The 21,827-nt window shown below is 46.6% G+C and overlaps 1 protein-coding gene across 1 annotated transcript in view; it reads right to left on the reverse strand.

The window, feature by feature from the left end:
• DYNC1LI1 (dynein cytoplasmic 1 light intermediate chain 1) overlaps positions 1-21,512 on the reverse strand; it is a 61,647-nt gene extending 40,135 nt beyond the window's left edge. Inside the window, exons 1-2 of the mRNA XM_082259467.1 lie at positions 21,190-21,512; positions 7,599-7,672 (exon numbers count right to left, since the gene is read on the reverse strand). Of these exons, the coding sequence (XP_082115593.1) occupies positions 7,599-7,672; positions 21,190-21,305 (190 nt within the window). The 5' untranslated portion in view covers positions 21,306-21,512. The remainder of the gene's footprint in view (positions 1-7,598; positions 7,673-21,189) is intronic.
• Positions 21,513-21,827: the final 315 nt, after the last annotated feature.

A 21,827-nucleotide genomic window follows, 5' to 3' on the forward strand; every position in this document is an offset into this window, starting at 1 on the left:
TGACCACACTGTGTTCTCATGCTTAGTGTAGTCCGTTATTAATAGGAAAGCAGAGGGACTGGCATGAGCACCAGGGATTTCACTCTAAGGGAGGAATACAAAGAGAACAGGAGACTCTCATACAAGTACATGGTACAGCAGGCACATTTTCAGCAATATGAAATATTGGGTTTTCATATTCATTCATTCCTGAAGAAGTAAAGAAAACTCAGGAGGAGTGCTGCAACTCAGGGAGGGGACAATGACCTGGACTATCCGTGTTAGGTTTAATGCATGCCCCCCCCCCCCCCCCCCAGCACTCTTAGTACATCACAAGCTGGCCAGGCCTCCAGGACTGCTGCCCTTGCTCCAATGACCTGAAATACTAGAACAATGTGAGAGACAGCCCATAAGGAAGAGCAGGAAAAGTCAATGTGGTTTAGGACCAGGTCACCTGTAGAACAGCAAGAAGCCCGGGTACCATCCAGAGGATCATAGAAGCAGGTGCAGAGGAGATGGCAGAAAAACAATGAGGTTTGTGCGCACTCAGATAAGATAGTATGAGCTTAGAAGCAGTATGGCCACCACAGAGGTGACTTCCACAGCACCAGAAGGACCCAGAGCCATGCAGCTTAAAAAGGCAGGTCACTTCAGTGGCAAATTAAACTGGTGCAGTTCCCCTCTTCCTATGCCATCAGATATGCAACCGATTAGGTCGTGGCCACAGCCCAGTAAGTTTAACTTTTGGGGGAATATGACTGTATGCACCAGGCTCTGTGTAAAACACAAGCAAAATCCATATTCAAGGCAGCAGAGGTCCACAAAAAGGGGCCTGCAGCACCTCATTCAGGCACATCAGGGAGACATGATCCAGGGAGCATAGCGCTCCTGCCAGTCTTTGCCGCCCTGGTGCCTGGTGGGCATACCCCATAGGACAGGGTTCCACCAGCCAGGTGCACATCAGAGCCTCTCTCATCCTCTGGAACTTCCTCTGCCCCAGTATGTCCGGTCAACTCCTACTCTGTCTGCCTTTAGGCGATCCTTGAAAACTCACTTATTCAGGGAATCCTACCCACCTCAACCTAAGAACTGTTCTCGAGTCACCGCCATCACATCAACCCCTGCAGCGATTCCCTTTTGTACCACCTCCCCCTCCCTTTAGAGATTGTAAGCTCCATGAGCAGGGCCCTCCTATTCCTTATCTATTGAACTGTATTGCGATTGTGCTCTTCCCGTTTTCATTGTAAAGCTCTGCGTAAACTGTTGCTGCTATATAAATCCTATATAATAATAATAAAAAACAAAAAAAACAAACACATATTGGGAAGATTACCGGAATGAAAGCAGGTACTTCAGGCAATACTATTAGGCCCTGTTCACACCTGAGCGTTTTTCAGCTCATAAAACGCTCATCTCTGAAAATCCAAAACACCCAACAAGCAAAATCCCATTCATTTCAAAGGCCCCTGTTCACATCTGAGTGTTTTGTCCCCTGAAGGAAAAAAACGCCCGAAAAACGCCTGAAAACAATGCGCTCAGGTGGGAATGGAGCCTTAGTATGACTATAAGCAAAAAGTTACTTTTTTGAAAACAATAACAAATATAAGGGCGCCAAATAACTAACTTAGTGCCTAAACCTATAAAGATCAATATAAGGCTGCTGTCCCTTTAATAGTGTCAACCACATCATAGTGATAATCAAGATATAAAATAAAAAGAAAGGCACTGCCCCTTTAAATCAACCTAAAACGTGCGAGCTAATACATCTATAAAAACCTGTCAACAACAATGCAGAAAGAAAATAATTACTTTTACCCACCATAAAGGATGTCTAATTCGACACTTCAATAGCTAGATTGTAACAAATTGTAGCGATTGGTGGGATTAACACAAAGTATCTCCACAGAGGGTAACTCTCCTATTACTAACCAAATGGTTGTTTTATTAAAGCGTAATTCCACTTTTGTTGAGAAAAAAAACATTCCCATCTGGGTGATCTCTGTAGATTGCAGGGATTGGAACAACCTTTGTTGCAGATTCCTACCTTTTGTTATTCTGAAGGAATCATGGTTTGTTCCTCTATAGCGAGTGAGTGAAATGGGAGTGGTTTCATAATTATCAATCAGCTGTGGCAGCTGCAGAGCACTAATGAGGAAAACTGCTGGGCCTGCATCCCTTTGGACGTGTTCCTATTGGGAGTATCTCACCAAAAATGACATTTCTGTTGCAGGGGATGCCAGAAATCTGACTTGTATCTTAGTGCAGACTTCTGGGAAAATTGGTGAGCCAATCACACAAGCAGGAAATTATGTTTCTGGGGTGTGGTCGGTACACATTCCTTTTACAGAACAGCTCCCGGTAGCCATATTGCATTTTCAGAAAATTACAACAGCTGCAGATTGAAAAGGAAAGATAATTTTCAATAACATTCTATCACAATATGATTTGTGTCGCAATTGTATACACTATATTGTTTTTTCTTAATTTGCTATTTTTTTTTCCCCCCCACGAAAGTGGAGTTATCCTTTAATGGTTATGAGCCGGTTGGCTCTGGGAGAGAACATTGGTGCAGTGAGATGAGTTTAAAGTGGAGTTCCACCCTTAAAAAAGTAATTTTTCCCCCATTTGCTTGCTCTCTTTCACCTGAAAAATAAATGGATAATCACAATTTTTTTTTCTTTACTTACCTTGTTTTAGAAGAAAATATACTCACCTTACTTCCTCTTCCTCTCTCTCTCCGGCCGTGGCCCGCGCCGTCACTTCCTGCTCGCATTGATTCCTGGGAGCTGCACATCATCGCTCCCAGGAATCAATGCGCCTGCACCGGCCCCGCTCGTCAGTTCCGGTGTAGCGTGAGAATTACCTACCCCTCGTCACTTCCGGCCAGGAACAGCTGAGCAGCGCAGCAGTGCGCATGCTCACAGGGCCGGATACCTAAAGGGACAACAGAGGAGCAGACTAGTGCGCATGCGCACTAGTATGGAAATAGGACGGTGTACCGTGGAAAAAAACCTACCCAGGCGGCGGTTAAATAAAACAGCGGGGTTGCAATACGAATCATCTCCGCTCCTGTGCCTGTCACTTCCCTGCTCTCGGCAAGTAAATATAAAAGCGGCTGGCGTCTCCGTGATTTATGTTTACATACACCCGCCGCCGCTTTTATATTTACTTGCCGAGAGCAGGGAAGTGACAGGCACAGGAGCGGAGATGATTCGTATTGCAGCCCAGTTGTTTTAATGTAACGGCTGCATTCCATACAGTGCCGTGAACCGGAAGTGACGAGGGGTAGGTTTTTCTCACGGGTAGGTAATTCTCACGCTACACCGGTGCAGGCGCGTCATTCACTGCAAAACAGCTTCTGGGCATGCACGTATGCAGGAATGACGCGCCTGCACCGAAAGTGACGAGCGGGACCGGTGCAGGGCATTCTGGGACGAAGAGGACACAGAAGAGGACGGCGAAGAGGACGCGCTGGCTTCAGCTGCCCACACCGGAGATGGCAGCGCTGGACAAGACATTTTCAAGGTAAGTATTTCTTCTAAAAGGTAAGTGCAACACAGGACAGTTCAGAGGTTATCCATTATGGAATGCACTAGCCCCGACTGTCCCGGAGGTATTTTTATTTTAAAAAAACTTTCCGAGGGTGGAACTCCACTTTAAGCGGCTTTGCCTGTCTACTTTTGCCATCTGAGTCCGGACTCTTGGTGCTTTTAATATGTAAGACAACGTCACTTTTTTAATATATTGTGTGTTGGGTGGTGGTTTCATTTATGGAATTGTTTTTAATACTTTTTGATGTCCAAATAAAAGTAACTTTTTTCTTATAGTCAAACTAATAGTATTGCCCGAAGTACCGGTTTTCATTCTGGGAATCTTCCTAATTGTGTTTTTTCATGCATACTCTCTGGCACGGAAATCTACACCAATTTGGTGGCTAGTAGACTAAATATTCAATTGGCTCCACGTGAGAGGGATGGTCTAGGGATAGTCCCTGCTGTATAATTAGTTCATAATATTAATAATCATAATAATCAGCCCTTGACCTGTAAATCACTCTGCAGCTCAGATTCAACACAATGCACTATAGGTATACCTAGACATGAGCCTCACACAGAGTTCAGTGACAAAAGACACATTAAAGGTCGGCCATTGCTTCTTCTCTGGGGGGCCGGGTATTTTGTGGCAATCCTGAGGATCTGGAAAGCTGAAAAATGAGCCCTTCTGGTTCTGCAGCAACTTGCTGGTTGAAAAATAAATCTTGATAAAAACTAAGAAAAACGGAATTTTTGTAAAATCTTACCTGTAAAATTCCTTTCTCTGAGTCCTCCGACAGTCGCCGCCTCTTCATATTCGTCACATATGGGGTATTAGACTTTGCTCCGAAGGAGTAGCTAGGCAACAGAATATGTTAACAATAAAGCTTTTAACATATCCCACCCTCAAGGGGTGGTCCCCTCAGTCAATACCCTCCTACTTCCTGCAACCATATCTCAGTTTTAGTGGAATAGCAGTAGAGTATACAACCAAACCCCAAAAGAGGGGCGGGGGCGGCGACTGTCGGAGGACTCAGAGAAAGGAATTTTACAGGTAAGATTTCACAAAAATTCAGTTTTCTCTTACGTCCTCCGACAGTCGCCGCCTCTTCATATTCGTCACATATGGGGACGTCCCAAAGCAGTGCAAACATGAGGGGTGGGAAACGCATCCGCGCCGAAAAGGCAACGCAGTCTCCGCATCAAAGAAAGGAACCTTACCAAAGGAAGGAAACCAGCTGGGCAACAGTAAAAAACAAGTGCTCAACAGGAGCAACAACCCAGGAAAAGACAAAAAACCAGGGGATACAAAACTTATCCCAACAGCCAGGAGTCCCTAACAAGGGACCCTAGGGAACAGCCGCACTAAGAACCTTGCGGCCAAAGGAAGCATCCGCCGATGCCTGAACATCTACTTTGTAGAACTTTGTGAAAGTGTGTACGGTCGACCAAGTCGCCGCCTTACACACCTGGGCTACAGAAGCCCCATGACGACAGGCCCAAGACGTACTCAAAGATCTAGTAGAGTGCGCCTTCACAGGTACAGGAGGAACCTTCCCCTGCAAAGCATAGGCCTGTTCAATGGTCTGCCGGATCCATTTGGCGATGGTAGAGGCCGAAGCCGCCATGCCCTTCCGAGGACCCTCTGGAAGAACAAACAAGGAGTCCGTCTTTCGAAAAGACTCAGTCGATTTAAGGTAAACCCTTATCGCCCGAACAACATCCAGAGAATGCAATCTCACCTCCTTTGGATGTTTAGGCTTCGCGCACAGCGAAGGCAAGACAATATCCTCATTAAGATGGAATTCCGAAACTCGTTTCGGAAGAAAAGAAGGATTAGGTCGCAAGACCACCTTATCCAAATGAATGACCAGGTACGGAGACTTGCAGGACAAAGCCGCCAGCTCCGACACTCTGCGAGTCGAAGTGATCGCCACCAAAAAGGCGACCTTTTTGGACAACATAGACAACGAGATCTCCCTGATCTGTTCAAAAGGAGCACGTTGCAACACAGATAGAACGAGATTCAAGTCCCAAGGGGGCAGAGGATCCCTCCTAGGGGGAACCAGATGCCGCACACCCTGAACAAAAGTGCCAACCAAGGAGTTGGAAGCCACGGGACGTTGAAACAGAACGGCCAGCGGACACCTGACCCTTTATCGTAGCCAGCGCCAAACGCTGATCAACACCCGTCTGAAGAAAAGACAGCACACGGGAAACCGAGTACGTGCGGGGTGAAAACCCCCTGGACTCACACCAGGCAAAATAGGCCTTCCAAGTACGGTAATAAACCTTCCCCGAGGAAGACTTCCTCGCGTTGATCAAAGTATGAACGACCTCTGGAGAGAGACCCTTCTCCTTCAGGACCTCTGTCTCAACAGCCAGGCCGTCAAAGCCAGCGACTGTAAAGCAGGATGGTAAATCGGTCCCTGAGACAGTAGATCGTCTCGAAGAGGTAGACGCCAAGGGGCGTCGACCGCCAGATTCACGAGGTCTGCGTACCAGGACCGGCGAGGCCAGTCCGGTGCCACAAGAATCACCGTGCTGCGTTCCGAGAGTAACCTGCGAAGGAACCTGGACAGCAACTGAATCGGTGGGAACGCGTACATCAGCCCGTACTGATGCCACGGGGCCACTAACGCGTCCGACGCGTCTGCCCGAGGGTCGCGCGTCCTTGCCACGAACCTTCTCACCTTGTTGTTGAGACGAGACGCGAACAGGTCCACATCTGGAAGACCCCACTTCGCGCACAACATCTGGAAGACAGCCGGGTGAAGAGACCATTCCCCCTGATCCAGGGTCTGGCGACTCAGATAGTCCGCCTGCCAGTTCTCCACCCCCGGAATGTGAACTGCCGTTATCGCCGGGACATGAGTCTCGGCCCAAGACAGAATGTCGGCCACTTCTCGAGCCGCCCGGGCACTCCTGGTGCCCCCTTGGTGGTTGATGTAGGCCACCGCCGTGGCATTGTCCGTCTGCACCCGAACCGGGCAGCCCTGCAGCCGGTCCGTCCAGCGATGAAGACAGAGATTTATCGCACGTAATTCCAGAATGTTGATCGGAAGGGAAGACTCTCCCTCCGACCAAGTCCCCTGGGCAGACAGAACGCCCAGAACACCACCCCAGCCCGACAGGCTGGCATCCGTGGTGATCACCGTCCACGAGATAGGACGAAACGACTTGCCCCCGGACACCATCGGGGACTGGAGCCACCACAGAAGGTCTCTTCTGGTGCGATGACTCAACGAGATTTGAAGATCCAGAGATTGAGGTCGCCCGTCCCACTTGGACAGGATCTCCGCTTGGAGACCCCGCGTGTGAAACTGGGCGAAGGGAATCGCCTCGAAGGCCGAGACCATCAATCCCAGACATCTCATGCACGTCCTTAAAGACGAGTGCGGAACGTCCCTGAGGGACCTGACTTCCTCCTGAAGAGTTTTGAGTTTGTCTTCCGGCAGGAAGACCTTCGCTTGTACCGAGTCCAGAATCATTCCCAGGTAGGGAAGACGAACCGACGGACTCAGAGTCGACTTTGGAAAATTTATCGTCCAACCAAACTCCTGTAGAGTTTGCATCGTGACAGACAGGTCCTCCTCCAGACCCTGGCTGGTCGCAGACCGAACCAGGTGACAAGCTAGACATTAAAACTGAGATATGGTTGCAGGAAGTAGGAGGGTATTGACTGAGGGGACCACCCCTTGAGGGTGGGATATGTTAAAAGCTTTATTGTTAACATTCTGTTGCCTAGCTACTCCTTCGGAGCAAAGTCTAATACCCCATATGTGACGAATATGAAGAGGCGGCGACTGTCGGAGGACGTAAGAGAAACTTTTTTTCTTCTTTAAGAGAAGTAAATACATTCATTCTCCTAAGACAATAGTAAAAATACTAGGTGTGCTGGGAGTCAGTATACTGGGCTGTGCTTTCATTGGGCGCCACAGCTGTTCTCCATCTTAACATGCTTATTGCGCATTGTCACAGCGATCCATTCTAAAACGCATAATGGAAAAAACAACCCATCTTATTTAGGTAAGCAACAAATACTGTATGATTAGGGCCCCAGATTTTTTTTGTTTTTTTACTTACCAAGCACCAGCACATTCTTTCCAGAGGGTAACTTAGAACGAGACCTAGTGGAAACTTCACTCAGTATGGAGGACCTAAATAAATACAAAAATGTATTAGCAGGGTTATGTGATCCTTATATTCCTAAAGTGAAACTAGCATCAGATATATTTTTTTTACCGTATGCCTACCAAGTAATGTGTAAGTGTAAGGGCTTGTGCACATGTATTTTGATTATGAAGAATGAAGCAATGCTCATTAATCCCTTGCCGACAGTCAGCAATACATTTCCTGCTGGTAGGGCAGCCCCACTCACCGTGACATACCCGTACATCGGGGTCAGTGATTGCAGCGCTGCTATAAATAATGAAATAAATATGTGTTCATAAAAACCAATATCATAAGCTAAAATGGTGATGAATCAACCATCAATAAAGTGCCGATAAGTGCAAATACTGTGCAAAATAACCAACTCATAAAAAGTGCAAATATTACAATGTAAAACTCATCAAATGCAATCTATGTGCAAACAGTCCATATAACAGTCCTTTGAAATAGCAGGAACTGGATGCTTATTCTTGCGGCTTCGGGGTATCCCCCTTAGGGTATCTACTTACCACTATGTGGTGAGATTGAAGCAGATTGAAGCAAAGTAAGCTGGGGTTTATCCTGTGTCTCCTGCAAGGCTGATTTGGTGTACTTCCTGGTTTAGAGGCGCACATGTGAGAGCCCCCTGCTGACCTGTGCTGCGTGTTAGTCAGGAGTCTCTCAGCAGGTTACAGCCAATAGATTTGGCTGTATACCTGCTGATCAGCTGTACGTCTGAAGTTCTTGGCAAAGTTCAAAGAGTCTGACACATATCTAGCACTGATAATTAACTTATCAACTTTTTTCCCACTTACTGTTGAATGGCCCCCGTTCACATTGACTGTGGCTTTGAAATTGTGCAACTTCATCTGATATAGCACAATTTCAAAGCCGCATCTCAGTACGACTCAGTAAGACATTTACTCACATTTACTGCAGCTTCATACACAGATGTCTATTCAAGTTGCACTCGAAATCGTTGCGGCACCACAAAGTGGGCTTTGCACCGATTTGAACAGTGCGATTGCCGGCAGTAGGAGACTTGCCATGCAATTTGACCTGTCAAATCGCATGACAAGTCGCTCCAATGTGAACGGGGGCTAAGGCCAACTGGGAGGCTCCACAACTTAAAATAAGGGGTTCCACAATTAATTGTATGGTTTCTAATCACCTCCAACATCTCTACCCAAAAGCAGTACACTGAAAAACCCATCATAAAGGTCTTACTCACAGTCAGGGGTCTTTCGCTAATCTCTGTATGAGTATGACACTTAGTTATGTGACAGAAGTGGGAACTTGAGTAGGGAAGGTTCCTCTGAAACCATCGATGATATATTAAAGGCTAAGTTTACCATTAATAAAATAAATAAAATGCACATGATTTTGCAGGTATAAAATAAAAAAATACTAGATTTTTTTTTTTATATGAGCCTGCAGATCATTGCACCCCTGATCACCAGATAAGATGTCAGGCTCCTGCAGTATCCTCCTCCAGCTTTGTGGTTGTATCTCTGTACTGACTGTTACAAACCTAGAGGAAGCCTGAACCAACTGCGAGCGTACTGATCAGTACTGATTGGACCCGGCGCATCACGGAACGTGGTAAAGGGCCGATGACAGCGCGATTAGTTGTCAACAAACCGGCGCATGTCTAATTCAGTTCTCTCCTCGCACGCTGTACACAGAGATTGGTACAGCATGCGAGGAGAGGAGAGGAGGAAGGCTGCAGCACAGCTCATCCCCTGCCTCAATCACACCTCAGTCATGTCCATCCATGCCTCAATCATACCTCAGGTCATGCCTCAATCATGTCCATCCATGCCTCAATCATATCTCAGGTCATGCCTCAATCATACCAATCTGTGCCTCAATCATGCCTCATTCATGCCCATCCGTGCTACATCCATGCCTCATCTCTGCCTACCCATGCCACATCCATGCCATGTCAGTGCTCATCCGTGACACGTCAGTGCTACATCAGTGCTCATACGTGCCACATACATGCCACGTCAGTGCTCATCCGTGCCACATCAGTACTACATCAGTGCTCATCCGTGCCACATCAGTGCTCATGCATGCCTCACAAAAATGTAATGGGTAGTTAGGAAATGACGGGGCTCCCTGCATGTTGGGCATTTGTACATGGCCAGGCTGTGTAAAAGTGTCACACATGTGGTATCGCTATACTCAGGAGGAGTAGCAGAATGTATTTTGGGGTGTCATTTTTGCTATGTACATGCTATGCGTTAGAAATATCTTATAAATTCGTGTAAAAAAAAAAAAAAAAAAATGAAAATGCGTTTTCACTTTCTTTCCACATTTTCCAAAAACTTGACATGTTCAAAAGACGCATTATGCCTCCTAGATAATGTGTTGAGTGTTTGCTTTCAAAAATGGGGTCATTTTGTGGGCATTTCCATTGTCCTGGTGCTCCAGGGCCTTCAAAATTGTGATTGGTTGTCAGGAAATCATAAGTGTCATTTTTGCTCCTAGAACAGCTGGAGGTGCTACTTGGATGTTGGGCCTCTGTATGTGGCCAGGCTATGTGAAAGTCTCACACATGTGGTATTGCCATACTCAGGAGGAGTAGCAGAATATATGTTGGGGTGTCATTGCAAGTATGCCTATACAATGTATGAGAAATAACTTGGTAATATGACCATTTTGTGGGAAAAAAAACAAAATCTTCATTTTGCAAAGAATTGTGGGAAAGAATTACAACTTCAAAAAACTCACCATGCCTCTTACTAAATACCTTAGAATATCTACTTTCCAAAAAGGGGTCATTTAGGGGTGATTTGTACTTTCCTGGCTTTTTACTGCCTCAAGAAATGAGATAGCTCGTCAGTACATAGGGTGTGATCAATTTTCAATAATTGGCAGCGTAGCTTGTAGACTCTATAACCTTCACAAATTATTTTACCCAAAGCAAAGAAAAAAAATGCCTTTACATACACTTTACACCATCAGTAAAGTGCTGACACTGCCATATTAAATTCTGAAACCAATTATAGACAGCCCATTAAAACCCATACAGCTGACTAGTGCAGGTGCAGTACTTCAATCAGAAGGGTAGGGGGCACCCCAAAACACTGCATTGGACTATTAGAAACTGCAGCAAGAATTCCTCAGCTCAAGAGGTCAGCGTTTTTATTCTTTGTAAGTGCTGGAGAGGACAAGTTGGGGCTTTATTGAATATGTAATTTAGGCTCCATTTAAAAAAATTAATTGCAAAGTACTGTTAATTTCCAAAGTTACTGTGAATAATGGCAGCTGAAAAAATATCTTCCCTTAACATTTAACACACACTAAACTGCATGTGACTATTTAGAGCCAATCAAGTCTATGAGGCCACTGGAAAATTTCTACTATACCAGCAACCTGCACATGCCTAAAACAGTATGTTGCTTATGCTGGCCATAGACGATTTGGATCTCGGCCGGTTCATGCTTTGAACCGTGTATGGGCAGGCTGAATGTACCAAGTTGATCGATCGATCAACTTGGGTACAACCAGCCTGTTGCATTCTACATGCGATTATCACTAGCGGCTGGTGTGGTCTTCTCCCGGAGGGGGCGGCTTCCCCCCGTTGAAAGAATACAATAGCTGGGTTGGAGAGATTACCCTGTCACCACTGACTGTGTTTGCAGGAAAGAAATTGGCTCAGTGTAAGCCCTGCCTTAGGCGCCATGTTAATTAAAAACTTCTGCAAAAAAGGTTAACTAAAGAAAGCGTAATGCAGGCCTAAGATAGAGCAAAATTTATTTTATGCAACCACAGACAGTGTTGACAGGGGAATCCCTTCCACTGAGCCATTGTATTCTTCCGGCAGTGGGGGGGGGGGGGAGCCGTCCCGGCTGGGAGAGGACGGTGATTTTTGCTAGCGGCTATATTAGCAGCTAGCGATAATCACATGTAAAATCCAGCAGGCTGGTCGATCAGTCCACTTGGGTACAGTGCCTTGAAAAAGTATTCATAGCCCTTGACATTTTTCATATTTTGTCATGTTACAACCAAAAACATAAATGTATTTTATTGGGATTTTATGTGATTGATTAACACAAATATGGCACATAATTGTGAAGTGGAAGGAAAATGATAAATGGTTTTCAACATTTTTTACAAATAAACATCTGAAAAGTGTGGAATGCATTTGTATTCAGCAGCCGAGTCTATAGAACCACCTTTCGCTGCAATTACAGGTGCAAATCTTTTTTGGGTATGTCTCTACCAGCTTTGCACATCAAGCTCTAACAAATTGGATGGAGAGCGTCTGTGAACAGCAATTTTCAAGTCTTACCACAGATTCTCAATTGGATTTAGGTCTGGACTTATAACACATGAATATACTTTGATCTAAACCATTCCATTTTAGCTTTGGCTGTATGTTTAGGGTCGTTGTCCTGCTGGAAGGTGAACCTACGCCCCGCCCCAGTCTTTTGCAGACTAAAGCCTCATACTCACGCAACGATTATCGGCCGACCGATCGGCCGACTTTTGTCCAGTGTTGTGTTGGTTGAAATGTGCTCTTGACTGCACACAAATTTTCTCGGCCAACAAAAATCTACTTCAGAAGTGATGTCACGTGATGGTTTACTTTCCGTGTGTTTTTTCATCTCTGAGCATGCCCAGTCTTGCTCATCAGATTTTTGTCTGCCAAAATCTGTACTGACTGACGGAAAATCGGCCGTTGTGGTGGCGGTCAACAAAAATTTTATAGCCTGCACACCAGATTTTTTTCGGCCGAAAAGTCGGAGTCGGTTGTCGGAAGCATCATACTAACAAGCCGAAAATCGGCCGATCAGACGTTGGCCGAAAATTCACGGCCAACTATCGACGCGCGAGTACGATGCATTACAGATTTTCTTCCAAGATTGCACTGTATTTGGCTCCATCTATCTTCCCATCAACTCTGACCAGCTTCCCTGTCCCTGCTGAAGAAATGCATCCCCACAACATGATGCTGCCACCACCATGTTTCACGGTGGGGATGGTGTGTTCAAGGTGATGTGCAGTGTTAGTTTGCAGCCACACATAGCGTTTTGCTTTTAGGACAAAAAGTTAAATTTTGGTCTCATCTCACCAGAGCACCTTTTTCCATGTTTGCTGCGCCCCCCACATGGCTTCTCACAAACTGCAAACAGGACTTTTTATGGCTTTCTTTCAACAATGGCTTTCTTCTTGCCACTCTTTCATAAGGCCAGATTTGTGGAGTGCGCGACTAATAGTTGTCCTGTGGAGAGATTCTCCCACCTTAGATGTGGATCTCTGCAGTTCCTCCAGAGTTACCATGGTCCTTTTGGCTACTTCTCTGATTAATGCTCTTCTTGCCCGGCCTGTCAGTTTAGGTGGACGGCCATGTCTTGGTAGGTTTACAGTTGTGCCATACTCTTACCATTTTCAGGTGATGGATTGAATAGTGCTCCATGAGATGTTCAAAGCTTGGGATTTTTTTTTTTTTTAAATAACCTAACCCTGATTTAAACTTCTCCAAAACTTTATCAGTGACCTGTCTGGTGTGTTCCTTGGCCTTCATGATGCCGTTTGTTCACTAAGGTTCTCTAAGAAACCTCTGAGGCTCGGTTCACATTAGTGCGATGGCAGACATCACATGTGATTAGGAGTGCACTGCTTCGAAAATCACATGCCATGTCTGTGCAATGCGAATTCAGCCATACAGATCGTATGGCTGAATTTGCAACTGATTCAGCACAAACACGCACCAGAATCGGATCGCATGGCGGTTCACACTTATGCGATCCGATTCATGTCCAAATGTCAGTTCGCAATGCGGTTTGAACTGATTTGGGGGTGTCATTAACTTTGAATTGACACCCCCAGCGATTCACATATGGCAGTGTGAACTGCCTGCCCTGGGAATGCGATGCGGGAACCCGCAGTAGATTTGCAGGGTTCCCACATCACATAAGTGTGAACCGGGACTGATGGCTTCACAGAACAGCTGTATTTATACTGAGATTAAATTACACACAGGTGGACTCTATTTACTAATTAGGTGACTTCTGAGGGTAATTGGTTCCACTAGATTTTTGTTAAGCCTCTTTCACACGGGCAATCCGATCAGATCCGCCTGTCAGTTTTTTAGGCGGATCTGATCGGATCCTCCATGCAGCTCTATGGGGCAGTGGATGTCAGCGGAGACACCTCCGCTGACACCTGCTGCCATCCGTATCCGATCCTGTGCTGAAATCTGGACGGATGGAAACCCTATTTTTCCATCCGTTCAGGGATCGGATGAGAGCGGACAGGTGGTCCGCTCTCATGCGATCCCCCATAGAGAGCAGCGGGAGCTGTGACACCTCCCTCTCCGCACTGCAAGCAGAGACGGAGCTGTCATCCACCGGCTCAGCGGATCGATCCCCACTGAGCAGCACGGATCCCCCTACGGAGGCGGACCGTGTGAAAGAGCCCTAAAGGGGAATCAGAGTAAAGGGGGCTGAATACAAATGCACACCACACTTTTCAGATATTTGTAAAAAAAATTAAAAACCATTTATCATTTTCCTTCCACTTCACAATTATGTGCCACTTTGTGTTGGTTGGTCACATAAAATCCCAATAAAATACATTTACGTTTTTAGTTGTAAAGACAAAATATGGAAAATTTCAAGGGGTGTGAATACTTTAAGGCACTCTACATTCAGCCTGCCCATACATTGTTCAAATCTTAGTCAGTTCCTGCTGAACCAGCTGAGATTTGAACTGCATATGGCTGGCCTAACGCCACCGAGATGTTTTGTTTTCGTTTTCAATAGTGTGGAAGAGTTAAAATATTGGTCATCCAATTTGAGAAAAGCTCCCTTACATCCCATCTCTGACACCAGGACAATAAACATGGTCAGAGCATCTAACCCTTTCCCATTCTAACAAACATGTGGGGGGCAACAAAACCCTTTCACACATTTTGGTGACAGTGGGAAAGGAATTTTATAAATTGCAATCTACCCACAAATGTAAAAAGTACAATTTCCTGATCTAGACAGATTCAATAGAATTCAATTCTAGCAATCCTACACATGAATTGTGGCTGGGCAAGCTGAACTCAGCAAATAATAATCGAATGGGGTCAGTAGGATCCTCAAATACTCATACCCCCCTCCTTCAGCCCAGACCCAATAAGAGACATGCCAAATGAATGTACGATTTATTAATAGGGCTGCCTTTGTAATATGGAGCATCAGCAGTCTTCCTGCACTGCTAACCATTTCCCCACACAATTCAGAACAAACTGGTCCTCTTTCTTGGCAGGCAACAAAAAACAAAACTGCAACAACACAGCCCACCACATATTCAGAATTAAAAAGCAAACGCCATACAAGTATAATAAATATGAAAGATTTGGTTGCTTTGCCCTTCAGTAGAGGACAAAAACATCAAATATTGCCCCATATACACATTTAGATGTAATCATCATATGCCTGCACCTTTGATCCCACTCAAACATTATTTAAAGCCCCGTACACACGTATCGAACGTCAGCCGAACGATCGGCTGTCTTTTGTCCAGGGCTGTCGTGTCGGCTGAAAACTGCAAAAGACTGCACACGAATTTTGTCGGCCAACAACAGCCGACTGCAGAAGTGATGTCATGTGATGGTTAACTTTCCGTGTGTTTTTTTCTTTTCTGAGCATGCCCAGTCTTGCTAATCGGCTGTTTGTCGGCCGAATTCTGTACTGACTGGCGAACAATTGGCCGCTCTGGTGTTGGCATACAAAAATTTTAATGCCTGCATGACAGATTCTGTTTGGCCGAAAATGCACTGTCGGCTGTCGGAAGCATCATACTAACAAGCCGACAATCGGCCGAACGGTCGTCGGCCGAATATTTACGGCCGACAATCGGTGCGTGTGTACGGGGCTTAAGAGTCTAAAAAGTCACTTTTCTCGTGGATGAGACAATTATCTTCAAACTAAGTTGGAACTAAACCCTCCTCTCCTTTACAGCCAAGGAAGCTGCCATCTTATGCCTGGAAAACACTGCTAGTTTTTTTTTCTTTTTTTCCCCTTCAACCCTGCAGGCTGAAAAAAAAAAACCTGACAGATCGCCGTGCCAACACAAGCAATATTGGTGTGGCGATCCCCCCGCTCGCTGTGCCCTTGTATTCTGACAAGACTCCCACCCCCCCTAGAAGACACCGATCAGCACTCGCATCCATTGGCTGCAAGCGCTGATAAGATGCTGGTTTTCCAGCATGTCCCTCCGACATAAGCCTTCCGCCAGACAGACCGCTGTACACATTAACCGAATGTTGGCCGTTTCCTGCTGAACTGGATGATTTTTGGCCCTTGTGTACCCAGCATTAGTCTCGGCTTGTTTTACAAAGAGTTTTATAGATTTTTCCCAAGTATTACAATATAAATAAACAGCAAGTAAAGGCACATTAGTTTAGAACAAACAGTATGGCTAAGAAAGGCACATCTCATCAGGAAGTACAGTGTCTTGGATATGCACAGGTAGGCAAGAACCAAAGAGAACAATGCAGTGCAATAGTCAATGAAGAATGCTTTTTGCCATTAATAGCCAACACATTAAAGTGGAGTTCCAGCCTAACCGCACACTCACCTGTCCCACGGTCCAGCGATGCGCCGTCTTCTCCCTCTCTGCTCCGTGGCGCCGGCATCACTGATGTGGGCACCCGGCTGTGACAGTTTGCGGCTTCACAGCCGGGTACGCACTATGCATGTGCGAGTTGCGCTATGCGTCGTGATTGGCCGGCAATCTTCTGGGACCTCTGACAAGTCCCAGAAGATTGCAGGGAGGGAGGGAGAGAGGAGAACTTCCGCTCAGCTCCGAGCGGAAGTGGGAGCGGGTACCTGTCAAAACTAGGTACCCGCTCCCCCCCCCCCAAAAAATGACATGCCAAATGTGGCATGTCAGGGGGTTAGGACTATTTAAAGCGGAAGTTCCACTTTTGAGTGGAACTCCGCTTTAAGCCCATGTTCACATTGGTCTGATTTGACATGTCAAATCGCATGTCAAATCGGTGCCAATTGCACCGCCCAAATTAGTGCGATGCCGACTCTGCGGAGCCGCACCGATTCCCAAAAGTAGTTTCTTTACTACTTTTGGTGATTTGGGGGGCATTTCCATAGACATCTGTGCAGGAACCCGCACAGCCGTCTGTGAAATTGCCCCTGAAGTTGGGCTGAAATTCCAGCATGAAATCGTGGGAGTTTAGCTGAACTTGCACGATTTCAAACCAACCTCAGTATGAACCTGGGCAAAAACGTGGTTTAGAGAGGTGTGGGGGGGGGGCTAAGAGAAAAAGGAAAAAAAAAAAAGAAGGGGGGGAGAAAAACAACACAAATGTTTGCGGAGGCAGCAGGAATTTGTCTCTGTTTTTATCCTAAGTTGTCATAGTGCTGCATATGTGATCAGTTATGACACCATCCACATGATGGCTTGACAGTTTGGTTGAAAGTGCACCCAACTGTGACAGTTAGCATCCAGGCATGCCGGGAATGTAACCATTTGGGAAATCCGTTAAATTGATGGGTTTAGTTCCGCTTTAAAGCGGAACTTTAGTCAGAAAATGAAGTCCTGCTAGATCACTTCATGCTGGCCCTTTTTGCAGGTATAGCTATGTAATACATTAAAAATAAGTGCCTATACTGTTTAAAATCCAATAATACACTCCCTCTCACCCTGCTCTGCACATGCTCAGTTGCTCTCTATTTTTAGGCACTGCTGGATTTGTAGAGGCCAATCTGCCGGCAGCCTTTAAGTGTTACTAAACCCAGGACTCTGCATTCACTATATCTGGTCTCCACAGTAAACAGAACATGGAAATGCAATAGTTTTAGTAAATATAAACTGCTAAATACCTTTTCTCATCAGCAGTATATAGAAGTCTAATGACTTCTATAAGTGTCTGGTTAAAAAATTGTAGGAGTCTTCATTCTCCAATGATTGTCCTATGAGGATGCAGGACCCCTGACCCTCTGTCTGGACAGTGCTGATTGGCCCTGTTCTTTTCATGCTGCTGCATGGTTTTCTGTATTATATGTAATTGCCTGAAACTCAATAAATCTTGATTAAACAAGAAAAAAAAACTCTCTAGCAATACACCCCAAACTGAGCATGTGGAGCTTGTACCATCAGGAGATGAATTGGGGACAATAACAGGGGGTATCAGAGAAGACAGGATCAAACAGCCTTTTTGCACAATGTTGAGGATTAAACCATTAGGTTAACAATGAGGATAACAAGAATGCTTTGCTGGATTTACACACTGATCTCACTGTTTTGTGAGTTTAGTAACACTTTAAACCAGAATTTACAGCCCATTCACACTTAACCCGACTTGGACCGCGACTTGTCAGCCTGACAAGTCGCGGTCCGTCGCGTCCCATAAAGTAGTACAGGAACGGTTCTAATAGGATCGACACAAGTCGCTCCAACTTAGAAAAAGGGTCCTGTACTACTTCGGGGCGACCTGGAGCGACTTGCATAGACATTCATTTTATGAAGTCCGTGCAAGTCATGCCGAAATCGCGCTGCACGCAGTGACTTCACAGGTCGCCCCGAAGTTGGATCCGACATAGTGTGAACGGAGTCTAAACCCTCCTGTCCTTTACAGCCAAGGAAGCTTCTTCTGTTTGATCTGCAACTGCCATGGTGCTGCACTTGAAATCAGTTATGACACCAGCCACTTGATGATTTTAACAGTTTGGTGGAGGACACCAGCAAATGTGAGTTAGCAATCTCGGCTTTGCAGGAATGTACCTGTTTTTTAAACTGTTAAATCCATGGGTTTAGTTTCGCTTTAGGATTTACTGCTGTTCAGGGACTCTGAGCTTCAGCAAAATGGCAGTCTCCAGCAAGAAGAAATTGGAGCAATGCTGGAGGTAAATTACAGCACACACAAATTTTGGTAGCATAATTATCCATTTGCAATGTATGTTCCTTGCTAAAGAACATTCTTTTTTTAGCAAGTTTTTATGGGTAAAAGTTCCGCTTTAAGCAAAGAAAAAAAATAAAATTATAGATTTCACATCACATTCAGTCCGAGTCACAATGGTCACTACTATGATTCCACAGCTGTTGATGTGTCACTAGCAGTAGACTCTTCCACCTGACCTGGCCCTAAGTGTGATGGGCAAGATTACTGACCAGTAGTGACCTGAAAAAGGTATAGGAAAAAGTCTGACTTCTCAAGCCTAATGGGCCATACACACTATAAGATTTTCTGAAGACTTTTTCCTTTAGATTTACCAAAACCATTTAATATGAGGTCAAACCTAAACACTTTCAATTTGTATGCAATCTGGCCGGCCCTTGCACTACATAGAAAAGGTAAATCTGAAGGAAAAAGTCTTCAGAAAATCTTATGCTTTAGTGTGTATGGCCCTTATGTCAAAGATTTACATTATTGGGATCCTGGGGCACGCCTGAAAACATTGGTGTGTTGCCCTTTTCAACTAGGCAGGGGGTCTCAAAACTTTTTAAACAAAGGGCCAGTTTGCTGTCCTTCAAACTTTAGAGGGGCCGAACTAGGGCCGGTGGGAGTAGCAGATGTAGGCGTAAACAGTCCCCAATCTTTGGTGTCAGGGGGGGGGAATAGTGCCCCACTGCTGGTGTCAATGGGAGCAATTGTGCCCCAGCGCGGGTGTCAAGGGGAGCAATTGTGCCCCAGCATTGGTGTCAGTGACAGGAATTGAGCCTCATCTTTGGTGTCAGTGGATGGGATAGTGCCCCCAAGGGCCAGATAAAGGCAAGCAAAAGGGACACAACCGGCCTCGGGCCACCGTTTGGAGACCACTGAGCTAGACTAACAGCTTTTAGGCCTATTCACAATAACAAATTGCACAAAACCAAGTATCAGCACTCCCAACAAATACCTATTAATCCTGCCATAAATCCAGTAAGCTAAAGGTGCCTCTTCTGTAATGCAATCTCAAGCCGTGTTATCAGTCCTGCCCTGGACTAAAGAACATTTCTCCCTAATTTTATAGAGATGAGGAGAGGAGAACATGTAGCCCAGCAGAGAAAAGCTCAGGCGGGTGATTAGCCCCCATTCACACTGGGGCGACGCTACTTCGCACCGCGACCTCCGAGGTCGCGGTGCGAGCAGTGCGCCGCTACCTCGGAGCGGCCGCCACGGACTTCGTAACATTGAAGTCTATGGCGGTCGCCTCCTGGTCGCCCCAAAGAAGCTCCGGACCCTTTTTCTGAGTCGGAGCGACTTGTGTCGCTCCTATCAGAACGGGTCCGCAGCTTCCCTCACAGGTCGCCCCAGTGTGAACGGGGGCTAACACTGCTTGGGACTGCCGTTTGGTATTGTTTATTTTAATTTAAAAAAAAAACAAAAAACAATGCCTTTCCAAAGTGGATCCAAAACCATGCCGATCCTTTACAGCCAAGAAAGCTGCCATCTTAGCCCCGATTCACACTTATGCGATGCGGGAAGGCTGCGAATTCGCAGCCTGTTCCCGCATCGCAAACGCACCCCTGGCAGTTCACACTGCCATATGCGATACGCTGGGGGTGTCAATGTAATCTTAACGACACCCCCAGTTTGATCGCATATTGCAGTGCGATCTTGCAGTTCGCACAGGATCGGATCGCACAAGTGTGAACCACTGTGCGATCCGATCCTGATGCGGCTGCAAAAAAAGGTCCTGTGCGTCTTTGCTGCGGGTGCGGTGCGAATTTAGCCATACAAAGTGTATGGCTAAACTCGCACCGCACAGCCGATCGCATGTAATAAAGGAGCAGTGCGCTCCGACGTTACATGCGATCGCCGCAGCCGCATCAGTGTGAACCGGCACTTAGGCTCGGTTTGATGTTTGATTTGCAGATGCTATGCTGCTGCACATGTGATCAGTTATGGTACCAGCCTCTCCGCTGATCACAGAGGGAACACCCTGGGGGCAAACTTCCTCTGATCACACAGAGGGAACCCCCTGGGGGCCCCCTTCCGCTGATCACACAGAGGGAACACCCTGGGGCCCCTCTACTGACCACACAGGGAGCACCTAGGGCCTCCCCATTTGATCACACAGAGGGAGCACCTTTGGGTCCCTCCACTGATAACACAAAAAAAATAACCCCATGCTGGGGCCCCTCATCTAAAAACAAACACATGAAGCCCCGCCTATCTGTCACTGGGCCTGTCCCTTCCACGAGCCTGCGCACCTGTACTCTTGACAGGTAGAGCGCGTCCCCGTCTCATTCAGCTCCCTAACCACGCCCACAAACAGGTAAAGCGCGTCCCCGGCCCCTGGAAGCGTCTAGGCGTCCCTCCTGTCATATACAGTACAGCTCTGTACCGGGCTGTCTGCTTAACCCCTGTGCCGCCGGCAGCACTGAGAATGGCATCCTGCCAAGCAGAGTAGGGGTTAAGCAGAGTCCATTACCCCCCACCTCCGGCCCCCCATGGAACATGTCACACAGGCTCAGCATAACGGTCTGGGCCAGCTAATGAATGAACAGAGGCGAGGGTCCCCCGGCCTCCATGTCTGCCCTTCCCCGAGCACGTTATTACACAATGCCAGCTACTGACCACAGGTTCTGTCCATCCTCATCCTCACTGGCCGCCGCCCCGCTGTGGCTGTTCCCATAGCCAGCATTGAAGCTGGAGGATGGAGACGAGTAAGAGGCGGCTCTCCCCGCTGCCATCCTAGCGCTCCTTTCCTATGACAGCTGTGAGTGCGGTAATTAGGACAGCTCGACTGCGGAACACCCCCCTTCCAGGATTTGGTCTCGACCACCCTTCCGCTGAATAGATGAGGCGCGGTCCCCGGGAAGAAGAACCAGGAGCCCTATGGAGGGGAGGAGGCAGGCGGCAGACAGGAGCACTGGGCGGGGCTGGGACGCAAGGCATGGCGGAGGTGACGTTGTGGCGGCGAAGTGACTCCGCCCACTCAATGTATCTGCTGCTGGATGCTGAATCACCGGCATCCACACTGTGAGCAGGGCTGGTTTGTCTGATAGACGGTCATAGAGACAATGGCTGAGACAAGTTCTGTCTAAACTGGTGCTGTTACCTATAGCAACCAAACAGTTGCTGTCTTTCACAAAGCTTAGAAAATTAAAATCTGATTGGCTATGCTCTGGTTGAGACAAAGTCTGTCTCAGACACTTTTTTAGTTCTCTTCCCATTCAGTATTTCTATGTGTTTTTAAATTCTGCTAAGCCTAG

This window comes from Pelophylax lessonae, assembly GCF_965119305.1.
Source record: "Pelophylax lessonae genome assembly, chromosome: 5".
Taxonomy (NCBI): Eukaryota; Metazoa; Chordata; class Amphibia; order Anura; family Ranidae; genus Pelophylax; species Pelophylax lessonae.